General features: G+C 43.0%; 1 protein-coding gene across 5 annotated transcripts in view; it reads left to right on the top strand.

Moving 5' to 3' along the window:
- Positions 1-12,914, top strand: part of Sh3kbp1 (SH3 domain containing kinase binding protein 1) — a 340,190-nt gene that overhangs the window by 41,665 nt on the left and 285,611 nt on the right. For all 5 annotated transcript variants that reach the window (XM_040744131.1, XM_040744124.1, XM_040744126.1 and 2 more), the window contains exon 2: positions 9,114-9,271. In XM_040744131.1, the coding sequence (XP_040600065.1) occupies positions 9,114-9,271 (158 nt within the window). The remainder of the gene's footprint in view (positions 1-9,113; positions 9,272-12,914) is intronic.

Here is a 12,914-nt window from a genome sequence, read left to right as displayed (position 1 = left end):
ATTGGACATGTCAGCTGCATTCTCATCAGATTTATCTCATGGGGGAGGAGATGCTCCTCCAAATGGCTTTCTTCCCTGCATGGGGAGAGTGGGGGCTCCCTGGGGGCACCAACATAGTCAACTACTTGAGTAAATACCTACAGTTTTAAGTTCCTAAATGTGGGTCACATAATGTTTCCACTTTTATCTCTAAAAGATAAATTTAGGTATATCATTTCACATATGTAAGTGTATACTGTGAGTTTTTGGTTAATTTATAGCATTGTGCAATTTTTGCCACAGTTTAAGGCTAGAATGTCTCCATCACCCCAAAAGATCCCTCATACCCATTTGTAATCAGTTCACATCCCTGATCCCAGGCAACCGCTCGTCTATTTTCAGTCTCTTTAGATTTGCACCTAGGTTTTTATGTGCTCCTGGTTGCTATAATTTCTGGGTATTGTAGAAACTCTGCTCCATGGGGGATGGCAAGGAAGAAGCCCTTCCAGTGGCCCCAAAGTCCATATCTCGCTGATCTCAATTACTATTGATGTTTGCTTTAGATCCAAACTTCTCTCCTGAGAACTGTCATTTGGGAGCGCAGAGATGCCAAATCTCGGTCACGGGACATTCTAGACCTCAGTTCTTCACCTGTAAAATGAGGAAATTTACTTGACAAGATGATATCTGTTGTTATTTGTCACCAGTAATCAGCAATTATGCTTTTATTTTTTCATGAAATCCTTTCTGGTGAAAATTACTTCTTGATTTTCTATACTATCATCAAATAGGATGGAAACAAAACATTAAAATTTAAAATGTATTCATCATAATGAACACGATGAAAAAAGTGTAAAGTCACAAGTATGTGACATTTCTACTTCTAAAATGATTAAAGCTTAAAGCCACACCTACCGAGACCTTTGTGACCTGTGTATGTGTATGGAACAAAGGAAGTTAATTGGAAACTTCCATCCTCCTCCATGTGCTCTGGTTTATTCACATATTTATTGAGTCACAGGGGATGCTAGGTGGGGGAGCCAGAATCCTGGGGCACACAAGGACTACCCCCTCAGGCTTGCAGGCTCCTTGGGGTAATCCAATGTGAAATGAAGCTCTAAGTGGAGCAGAGAAAGGGGAAGTTCAGGGACAAGGCAGCAGGGGTTGAGCCCCACAGTGGGGCCTCTATCATTGCTACTGTGCCAAGTTCACCACCAAGCTGCTTGACAACTGTCTTAGCCAACCTAACAGTTTAAAAACCACTCATTTCATGTTTTCAGGGGTGGTGGGGTTGGGGGAGAGTGGAATTCAGTAAATTTGAAGGCAGAGATAGGGAAGGTTGAAGTGGTAGCATTTCTAAGTAGATCTCCTAGGATAGGGAAGGTTGAAGTGGTAGCATTTCTAAGTAGATCTCCTATCTCCTGTGGCTCTATCTTTTTTGTTAACTGTAGCTTTGGTTTTTTTTTTTGCAGTGAGTAGTTGCAGCAAACTTGTGGAGGCTGACTTTTGGCACAGCAGGCAACAGGAGGGTGGTGTCCTCCGCCATGGGGAAACATTCTTAAGTTTTGTAATTTGTGGTGTCTTTAAATATGGGATTTTGTTTACTTTTGTCCTAATTACACCTCTGAGATACTTTACTTTGCCTAGTGCTTTAATTTTGTGCTCATGCAGAGAGTGTTTCCCAAAGGGTACCATTTAAAAAATTGTAGGTAATGTTTTACTTTCATTTGCTAAAGTTACCTGTAGCTTCCTGTAGACAAGGATATGCGTTTGGAGGCATAGACTTGGGCTCTGGTGACTATTTTGGCTTTGTGTTTTGTAGTCTGAGGTCTTTATTGCTTTTTTTGCTAAGCGTTATTCTAGACCATTGCTATTCAATAAATATATAATGCAAGCCACACATATAATTTAAAATGTTCTAGCAGCCACATTAGTAAGGCTAAAATTATTTTCAATGTTTATTTACTCCAGTAAGTCCAAAGTATCTTGTCACTGTGTAGTCAATGTAAAAAATGTTGAGCCAATTCATATTCTTTGTTATTGGGGTTTTAGAGCATAGGCCCAGCTCCAAGAGCCCCAACAGCTTGTTAAGGGACTCCAATTCAAGAGATGAGGAATGGTTCTAAGCAGAGAAGAGGTGAAACATTAAGAAGAAAAACAAATAAAGGGATCCAGTGGCCCCTAGTTTATCTTTAGGGTACTGACATGAACTTTAGGGTTAATTAGAAGACTTTTCAGGGGCAAGAGCTCTGTGTAATTAAGCAGTCCTGGTCAACACATGGTCTGTATGATCAGTGTCTCCATTCTGGTTCTGGGTGTAACCCAAGGAAGAAGTCCACACAGCTTGACAGAGAAGGCTGGTTTTCAGCAGGTGATAACTCCTGTCCCATTCTACATCCTTGGTACCACACACAATTGTCCTCATCCGGGGAGGGTGTGTGGTCTGTCCGGGGAGATTTTGCTATTGCCGTAACCGAGGTGACAACAGATTTATGACAGTGACTCAAAACCTTTAGATGTCTTTTCTGGTATGTGGAACAGGACATTGTAAAAGGTGGACAGTCAGATATCTCAGCTACTCTTATCTTCATGCCTTGAGCTTGGAGGGAAATGAGATAAGTTAAGTATTGTGGGTTTCTAGATGACACTTGAGTGATTAGCAAGTCTATGTGGAACAGTAAACAGGTGAACCAGAGCAAAGGAGACAAAATGAAGGCAGACTTTCTTCCTGCTTTTAGTTTACCTTGTCAGCCCAAGTGAGGAATCAGTTACATTTCAACAGAAGCAGTTTCTAGGTGTCTGTTGTAGGTAGGGACTGGCAAGATGGCTCAGTGGGTAAAGGTGCTTGCTCTCAAGCCTGCTGGTCTGTGATCCCTGAGATCCACATGTGCAAGGAAAGAACCAACTCTTGCAAGTTGTCCTCTTACTGTCACATATGCACTTGTGTCATACACTGTCCCAAATACACAAACGAAGAGTTTGTTAGACCTTTGAAAAAGTGTTAATTTTGTTAGTTTTTATAAATATAGGTATTTTACCTGCAAGTATGTATGTGTACCATGTACCTGAAGTGCCCATAGAGGCCAGAAGAGGGCATAGGTTCTTGCTGGGACTAGAGTTATAGCCGGCTGTGAGCCACCATGTGGTTGCTGGGAGTCAAATTAGGATTCTCTAGAGGAGTAGCCAGTACTCTTCACTGATGAACCATTTTTCCAGCCACTTGTTATACTTTTATGGCACACGTAGCCACTGTAACTGGAGCTAGTACATTGGAAGGAAAAGTCCTAAACCTTTGAAAGGGAGAAATAGAGACATAGCTCATGACTTGGGAGCTGTTAACAAAGTTATGCACTGCTTTCTTACCTTAAGAGAAACCTGATATGTAAAAAATTATCTCGACAGGAAAGATAAAGCAGGAAGTGATTATTCATGTCACAAAAGAATTAACCGCAGGTTTTTTTAAATAGCAAACTCCCTTAGTGCACTGAAAAATATGACTCAATTTGCAAAAATGAGATTGGCACTTGACATTTTAGAGGTACCTTTGTTGGGCAGAAACTATCAATATAAAATGTAAGCTGAGTGGTGAGATTATAAAGTCTGCATTGAGCACCTACTGTATGCCCCAAATGTTCACAGGGGCCACAGTAGAACAAAGGATGAGTCATACCCTAAAAGAATTTAGTATCTCACCAGGAGAACTCACAAGACACTACCACAGCATAGGATGAACTTGATAGCAGAGCCAGGGAGGCTAGAGAAGCTAGGGAGGTGGTTTGGAGGGGTATAGGGACCATCTGAGGTTAGAAAACAGGGAGGGGGCATACAATTTCCTAAGGTTAAAGAGAAGGTAAAATTCTGTTTGGTCTGGGAAGAATTTTCTTTACACTGGGAGTTTAGTAAAAGAGTAGATTGAGAAGCAAGCAGCTGGGTAGTCTGTTGTGAAGAAAACTCGGATGCTGTATAGTTATACTCTCCGCATTCCCAGCTCTGGATGGCCAGCCTTACCATACACAAAACGGGCATTCTCTATGGTGGGCTCTTTTTTTTTTTTTTTTTTTTTTGGTTTTTCGAGACAGGGTTTCTCTGTATTGTCTTGGAGGCTGTCCTGGAACTCGCTTGGTAGACCAGGCTGGCCTCGAACTCACAGAGATCCACCTGCCTCTGCCTCCCAAGTGCTGGGATTAAAGGCGTGCGCCACCAACGCCCGGCTTATGGTGGGCTCTTAAACACATGGAATGAGAGAGTGGAGAAAAGCCTGGATGCTTTCCTCCCTGACTTGGCATACACCAGGCAGCGCTGTTCGCTTCTTAGTAGCCATCTACTTGAAGCAGACTCATTTTCTTTCAGCTTTGCCTTGCTAAAGTTCCAGTAGAGAGTCGGGAATCGTGGCCTGCTGTTTAGGAAGGAAGAAGCAAGTCTGTGATTCACATGTTGATCAGGCCCGGAGTTCCTGAAAGTTCACAGGATCAAAGTTAACCAGGACTCGGCTCTCTTTACCTCTTTAGAGTATTTCCTTGTTCTCCCTCCCTCTCTTGAAGGCACACATGTATTTGGGTTCTCCCAATTTGCCTTCCCCCAACATTTTCATGTTTCCCATCAGAAAACTTGAGCGATGTCCTTTCCTTGTCTAGTGGGATCTGTTTTAGGGAGCCTGAGTTCATGGACAATGGTTTTGTTTGTTTTTCATGGTTCTGAGAATTGAACTTAGGAATTCAAGCATGCTAAGGCAAGCTATAGTCCCAGACCTTGTTTCATTTTTCTTTCACTTACAATTTTATTTTTGCACACATGCATGTCTGTGCACTGTGTGTGCCTATTGCCAGAAGAATGTGAAACTAGAAGCTGGGTGTTGGTGGCACACACCTTTAATCCTAGCACTCGGGAGGCAGCCGCAGGTGGATCTCTGTGAGTTCGAGGCCAGCCTGGTCTACAGAGTTCCAGGACAGGCTCCAAAGCCATACAGAGAAACCCTGTCTTGAAAAGACAAACAAACAAACAAAAGAATGTGAAACTAGAGTTACAGATGGCTGTAAGCTGTCATGTGAGTGCAAGGAATTGAACCAAGACCTCTGAAAGAGCAATGAGTGCTCTTAACCACTGAGCCATCTCTCTAGCTCCCTGGTTTCTTTTCCGAAAGAGTATTGTTTGGGCATCTAAAAAATTGTCAGGAATACATTTTTATGTGATGTCTTCATTGTGAGAACATCAGAGTGTATGCATACACAGATGCTTGTGAGATCATGGATGATATAATCTTTTCATATCTCAATCATCATGTATGTGGTTCAGTGACCAAACTTACATGACAGGTAAGTGTATATTACTATATGAGGAGCTCTAATCTTCTATTTGGGACAGGGAACTTTTGGGAAAAAAACAAATGAGTTTTGTATGGCCATAGACAATTGGGTTTGGAAAAACAAAGCTATTTTCTTCAAGGGTCTAGCACTCAGTTTTAAAATGTTGTCAATCCTGGGACAGTTCAACATTTATCATCGAGGGCAGATGTAAGCCTACATTCCAATTTCCTTGATGTTCATGGAGAGTTGTTTGATCATTTCCCTGTAAGATGTGATTGGCCTAAACTGCTGATCATCTCTAAACAGGGCTGGCAAACAGCTCTGGTCAGGAGCTGAAGTGGCAAGTCCGCATTTTCCTGTTTACACAGCCTTGAGTTGAATCGTCTACAGCTTCTGCACCATGGAGATCTTTCCAGTTACGTATCCATTTAGTGAGGGTGACTTTAGTTAAAAGAGGTGAGACTCACGGAGGCGTAGGCACCACAGGGCTGTGGGTGCTCTTGCTGCTCCTGCAGCTGGTGCATGCGCGCTCTAGCAGAGCTTGCCCTGTGTTCCGTGCCCAGCACTCTTTGCCTCCACTGGCTGTTAGGCTACCTTTCTACCTTTGCCTCTGACTGTCTGACAGAGAGCAGACGAAGATCCAGGGCCATTCTGTAAGTGCAATGGTAAGGAAGTTGGCACTTTCTCTTTTGAGAATTAATATTAGCAGATATTTGAACCTTTCCCTCCAAGCATCACCTCAGCAGATCCTCCAGGAGGGTATGTCTCACACTGGAAAGCATTGTCTGGGAACATGAGCTTTCCTTCCTTGCTGAGCTTCAGGTTCCTTGCTATTTCATTGGCAAGTGTGATCATTTAGAGTCTGGTATGTGAACAAAGATGACTATAATCTCAGTTTCAATAGATCAATCTATTCAAAGTAAGCTTTTTAAAAATAAATTGATATGCAGGTCTCCAAATGTTGCCCAGTCTAGATGAACTGTTGGGACTCTTTCCTCGGCCACCTGAGTAGCTGGTACCATAGGAATGAGTGACTACAACTAGCTAGAAGCTGGTTTTGATTTTTTATTTGTGAGACAAGGTCTCACTAAATTAAGCAGACTGACCTTTAACTTGCTTTATAGCCCAAACAGGTATTAAAATTTACAATCTTCCTGCCTCATCCTCCCAGTAGCTGAGCTAGTGTAATGGATTTGTGTCATCGGACCTAGCTGTTTTTAAAATGATTGTTATGATGGCTCATTTTTAACTCCCACCGTGTGTGTGTGTGTGTGTGTGTGTGTGTGTGTGTGTGTGATGTGCATATACATTTGTGTTTGTGAGTTAAGATGTGTAAGTGCCATAGTGCATGTGTATAGGTCATAGGACACCCTTGGGTGTTTGTCCTCAGTTTTTGTTTTGTTTTGAGACAGTGCCACTGTTTTGTTATTTGCTGCTGTGGATGCAAGGGTAACTGGCTCATGAGCTTCTAGGGGAGTCTCCTGTTTGTTCCTCCTGCATACTACCTTGTTTGGCTTTACATGAGTTCTGGGGACTCAAACTCAGATCTTTGGGCTTGCACAGGAAGCACTTTGTACACTGAGATGATGGTTCATTTGAACTATTAGGGACCAGAGCATGGTACAGAGAAATTGGAGTGTTCCTGCATGCATACTTGTCAAAACTCATGAGAAAGCAGGAAGGACTTCCTTGTACATGCTCTTATAATCTTCTTTCCATGGATAAGTGATGACAATAGGTTGCAACTCAACTTCATCATGGCAGATTTATGACATGAGAGTGTAATAACTGATTGTGGAATAAAACAACAATCTAGGAAAGGCATTTCTACTTTGAGTTGCTAGATTAGCTTACTGGCTGGTTTAGCTGCCCTCATGAGTGGTCAGTCTGGAGGACAGGCTATTCTGAACCAGAAGTACAATAGGAACTTACCCTCTAGTAGTAATGTAAAGCCCATTTGATAGAGACCCACTCACCTACTGGCCTTTCTCCCCAGAAAAGTGATCTCAGTGTATTGAATTTATTTTGAACCATTTGAACCATTTAGTTTTCTATTTAAGAAATCTTTTCCATCACATTTCGATTTGGTTGAAAAAAATCTTTTCCAAAACCAAGATTATTAAGATTTTTCTCTCTTGCTTTCTTAGATCCCCAAAATAGGAACTCAAAGTCTCCAAAAAGAAATGACAAGGAAAAGGAAGTACTAATTACCCTGATTTGATAAGTACAGACTCTGTGCATGAGTTGTAATATCACATTGTACCCTATTAATGTGTATGACTATTACACATTAATAAAACATTATAAGCAAGCCCCAAAGAAAAACATGCAGTTTACATGTTCACATTTATATTTGAAATGCAAATTTAACTCATTTAACGTTTCCTTTATTTTATCATAACTCTTAGGTTGCTTATTTTCCTTTTGGGGTTTCATCTAATTTTTTACCATCTCTGTATTCATTTGTTTATATCAAGTTGCAAATAAAAAAGGGACAAGTGTTCATGTTGGTTTATATTGGGGTACACAAAGAAGACCCCAGAGTCTAAAGCAATCTTGTAACTAACTGCTCTATGGGTAAGTTAACCATTCTCTGCTTAGCTTGTATTGAAATGCATTGGTACTTTGTCAACAAAAGAGCGTCCTCATAAGCAGAGACAGATAGCCACAGCTAAACACTGAACTGAATTCCTGGAACCTAGTGACAGAGATAGAGGAGTGATGAGCAAAGGGGTCAAGACCATGATGGTGAAACCCACAAAGACAGCTGACCGGATAAGGGGGAGCTCTTGAACCCCAGACTGATGCTTGAGAGGCCAACAGGGGACTGATCCAGACTCCATGAATGTAGTGACAGTGAGGAGGCTACAGAAATCACTGGGGCCTTGGGTAGTAGATCAGTGTTTACCATGGTGTATGAATGATCTTTGGGAGCCCATTCCAAATAGAGGGATGCTCTCTCAGCCTGGACACATGGGGAAGGGCCTAGGTCCTGCCCTGGATGAAATGACAGACTTTGGAGATCCCCCAAGGAGGGCCTCACCCTGCCTGGGGAATGATGTGGGGACTGGGTGGGGGCTGGGGGAGCTGGTGGAGGGACAAGGGAGGAGGGGTGGGAGAGGGAGCTGGGATTGACATGTGAAGCATGCATGTTTCTAATTTAAATAAAAAATATATTTAGGAAAAAAAGAGCTTTCTCATTTGTTGCCTCTGCTTGTACCAAGTTTGATGGATAGTTTCTCTTGTCACTGTCACTGAAAAGAGAGGGTTACATGGTATAACTGCCTATGAACTCATTGGTTGTAGCAGCAGTGCTTCTGATGTGGGCAATCTGAGACATTGTTTCAACCAGTGGAGCCCTGTGTTCCAGTATCTTTATTTACATTTGTTGTTATGAGTGATAGTGTCATTTCTGTACCATGGGAATTAGAGCACATGTTTTGTGCAGCTGAAGATCAAGGACATTAACTAACCTCACGGCCCAAAGACACAGTGTCTCTTGTTTGTGGTCTTCGGTCTCTGCACTTAAAGAAATGATGCCACATACCCTGTGTGTTGAGCCACTGTCACTGTGTGGTTTCCCTTCTGAAGCCCCTGCTGGCCCTGACAAAGACTTGTAGGCCATTCTGCCTGTGTCTGACCACGACCAGCACTTCGTGGTTTTGTGCTATATAGGCTTCAGGTTAACCAAAATCAGGTTGCCTGTTGTTTTAACTATTTCTAAGGGGGAAGTCCCTTTAATGTGACTTTATTGGTCTTGCAGGGTTGCTGGAGCTCAGACTTCTACAACAGCTGACCCTAAGTTGCTCTCTTGGTTTCTTTTCCTTGCAGTGGAGGCCATAGTGGAGTTTGATTACCAGGCCCAGCACGATGATGAGCTGACGATCAGCGTGGGGGAGGTCATCACCAACATCAGGAAGGAGGATGGAGGCTGGTGGGAGGGACAGATCAATGGCAGGAGAGGTTTGTTCCCTGACAACTTTGTAAGAGTGAGTACAAAGCCAAACCCTTTTTCCTGTTTCCTGTGTGTGCTTTGAAGACCAAAAGGCTGTGGGGGATGAGGATAAAGTGCATGGGGCCCTTAGGGTGTCACTGGTAGCTTGATCTCCTGGGTGATTTCACAGTGAGCATGCGTAATTTTGCCCTGTGAATGTAGGATATCATTTGTTTTAAAGTGACACTTTAAGACCCAGAATGATCTTTTCCACAATGGTTTGTCACTTTTTAGAAAACACTGAAATTGTTTGCTTTATATATTTGCTTATTTGCTTTAAGAGTTTGAAAGGATTGTTTCCTTTTCCATTCCGTGCAAAATGGAATTTGAAAGTCAGTTTTGGCCATTTGTGCCGGTAGCCTTCAGATCAAATGCAGAATCTAAGTGGTGTTCTTTCCCACTTTGTCCTCATAAATGTGCCTTTGTGATGAGAGCAGCATTGTTTTTCTTTATCCCTTTATGTCTATGAAGCGCTGATTAAAACCTGTTTCATCAGGAAGATTTTGAAACCTGTGCCCTTTGTCAAACTCATTTAGGTCTTAATTGCAAAATGTTTTCATTCCTGTTAATAAATGGTGTGTCTCAACCACTGTAAACAGCAGTGTGAATTTTCTGGTTAATAAGAGGTTGCCTGAGGCTGTTCTTCATGGGAAATACTAACCAGGTCTAAAAGACCCAGGACCACAAGCTTTCTGTTCCCTGCTAGAGAGAGACGATTGTCCTCCACATAAAGAGCCTCATATGGAATCTCTGTGGTAGTAGTCGTATTCAGTAGCATGTCTTAGCTGTATAAAACTGGTTGTTTGAGAAATCTTGCACCCAGAGAATTGTGTGTCCCCCTCAAAGGAGTTTTAACGGCTGGGTAGGAAGGGTTTATGATGGGGGGGGTGTGGGGTGGGAGTAATTGTTGAAAACCATGTGATGAGCTGCAGAGTTCCAAAGCTTGGGCCTCTCCACCTCTACCCTGTGGAAATCTAAAATGAAAAGAACTCTAATTCAGGTTTTCTTCAGGGTGTTGCCTCCAGGTGACCCTGCCAACCTCTCTTTTTTTCCCCGTTGCCTTTTTGGTGTTCAGAAAGTTGGGAATGGGATAGTTTGGCTGGAAATATACTACTAAGTATTGGTTTGCTTTCTGAGGTAAGAGTGTTGAGATGATGCTGGAATCAAGGCGTTTCCTCCTGTTCTTAGGGTAGAAAAGCACAGCTTCTGGGCTACCGCTGATTGATTCTGTTGGTATGGGTATGAGTGGTAATTCTGTGCCTTTCCAAACACAACTTACCACTTTGGAAAAGGACTATTCTTGAAGTTGGACTGAAGTTGAATGTGAAAGGAGAGGTTTCCCAAAGGAGGAGGCCGTGGTTGGGGTGAAGGAGAAGGGGGAAGGAGCAAGAGAAGAGAATATGGCAGAGGGCAGAGAGGATCCTGGGAAGGAGGGTGAGCCTTGGGAAAGGGAGGCGTGTGAGAAAGAGGTGGGGCATGGGAAAAGAAAAGAGGAGAAGCATGGGAAGAAGAGACTGTAGTGTGAGCTTCACAGTTTTTAATGTGTCTCGTTGGCTTAGTGCCCTCTCACTTCAAACCACAGACCCGTAGGACTGAATTGGAAGGCACTGAGTAAACCTATAGAATTGATTTTGGGCTCACTCTTCATGTGCCTCATGTGGAAGGCAGATGGGAAGCCAGACAGCAATTATCCAGTGTCCGCTCTTTGGCAGTGCTGCTGGCCTGGAGAACAGAAGGTGCTTTCCCTGTGAGGGAGGGAGAGGTCATTTGGGCCTTTTTTGCCAGGGCATCTTTCATTGCCTGGCCTTGCTGCCTTGGCTTAGACTTGGGAACCCTTAGCTGCAGACCCCTGCATGTGATGGGCACTGGTTCCAGGGTGTGCTAGCGTGAGACAGAAGGGAGGGGGAACCACAGAGATCTGGGGCTACTCCTTAGGCTCTTTCCTGCCTGTGGGGTGACTCGGGCTAGCTGTATCCTTTACCAGAGAAGTGGCTGTTCTCATTCAGTCTCCCCTCTATACCTTCTGGGGGCTTTGTCTTTAGCCCTTTTCTACTCTGTTAAGGTTTTTTTCTATACTTCCTGTTTGAAAAAAATCTCTTTATTAATCTGGCCCCAGGTTGATGTGAGCCTGCTATTATCTTTTGTAAGCCCCAATACCTCGTTGTCTGCTCTGAGGATTAAATGGCACAGTACTGGCAATCATTGAACACCGGGGCAGCCATCTAGTAAGTGTACCTTTTTTCCTGTTACCATGCAAAGGAATGACCCTCTCCCCTTGTTTTTCCTACTCAGTTGTCTCCTAATCTAGGCTTGAGCCCTTGTTCAGTGAGAGGATATCACGTTCGTGGCAGGTACTTGGTCCATCCATGGTGGATAAAATAGGAATGTCTAGTGGTGGTGCTGCTTGTGACTGTCACAATCTAGAGAAACTTCGATTCCTTCAGATGGCTGAGTCTATTTTCAAGTCTTCACCCTTAGGCTTATTATTGAAAACTCAGTAGGTGGATACAAGGAAGTTTAACAACAATCAAAGTTCCTGCAGTGAATTTTAAGAAGAAAATGTGTTTTTAAGGAATAACAATCATATTGGCATACATCTGCCAGTTTTGAATATTTCATTTAGCTTAAGAATTAATTTGTCTTGGATTGAATGAAGTAATCTTGTGGAGTCCCATCATTTGTGTGCCTTAAGTATCTTCTCAGTTCATTTATCCAACCCCTAGTACCCCATTTGAGCACACTTTTCTAAAGTGAAGGCATCCAGTGACCACTTTCAGCTTGTTGTCAGTCTCTCAAGCAGTAACTGCTGTCACCCTGTCGGTGTCGTGTGTACTCACTTTTGGTGTTATTCAGAACAGGCTGCCCTTTGCCAGTTCTTAGTCTTTTGTTTTAGTTTGTCCTACTTTTATTCACTTACATTAAATATGCCAGAATAATCTTTTCAAGTCCTTCTTTTTTCTCCCATCCGTCTTTCCCCACGTTTTCCTCTTATATTCTCTCTTTTTTGTTATTTGAGAATTCATATAAGATAAAATGTTTGGATCAAATCCACTCTCCTATTCCCTCTCCATCAATTCCTTCCCTATTTCCTGCTCCCAACTTCATATGCTTGATATGCTTGTGTTCTCTCTCTCTCTCTCTCTCTCTCTCTCTCTCTCTCTCTCTCTCTCTCTCTCTCTCCTCCCTCCCTCCCTCCCTCCCTCCCTCCCTCCCTCCCTCCCTCCCTCCCTCCCTCTCTCTCTCTCTCTCTCTCTCTCTCTCTCTCTTTCTCCTTTTTCGAAACAGGGTTTCTGGGTGACAGCTTTGGCTGACCTGGAACTCACTTTGTAAACCTTGTCGGCCGGCCATGAATTCTGCTTACCCCCATCTCCAAGTGCTGGGATTAAAGGCTTGCCCAGCTGTTTTTAAAATCATAGAGTTCATCTACTACTGCCTAAATGAACTTCAGCACTGAATCCATGAAGAAAACCCACTCTTTTTTCCCACAGCAGCCACCACTGGCTAATAGCTTAAATAGGAGTAGGAGTTAATGAACCACCCACCCCCCATCCATGATGGTATTCAGATCCCCTTGAACGTGTATATGCAGTCACAGCTGTCCTGAGTTCAGGTGTATAATGGTGGTGTCATATCTGGCA

The sequence above is a fragment of the Mesocricetus auratus genome, unplaced genomic scaffold (genome assembly GCF_017639785.1).
Source record: "Mesocricetus auratus isolate SY011 unplaced genomic scaffold, BCM_Maur_2.0 Super-Scaffold_100003, whole genome shotgun sequence".
Taxonomy (NCBI): Eukaryota; Metazoa; Chordata; class Mammalia; order Rodentia; family Cricetidae; genus Mesocricetus; species Mesocricetus auratus.
This window is presented reverse-complemented; position numbering and strand designations above follow the sequence as displayed.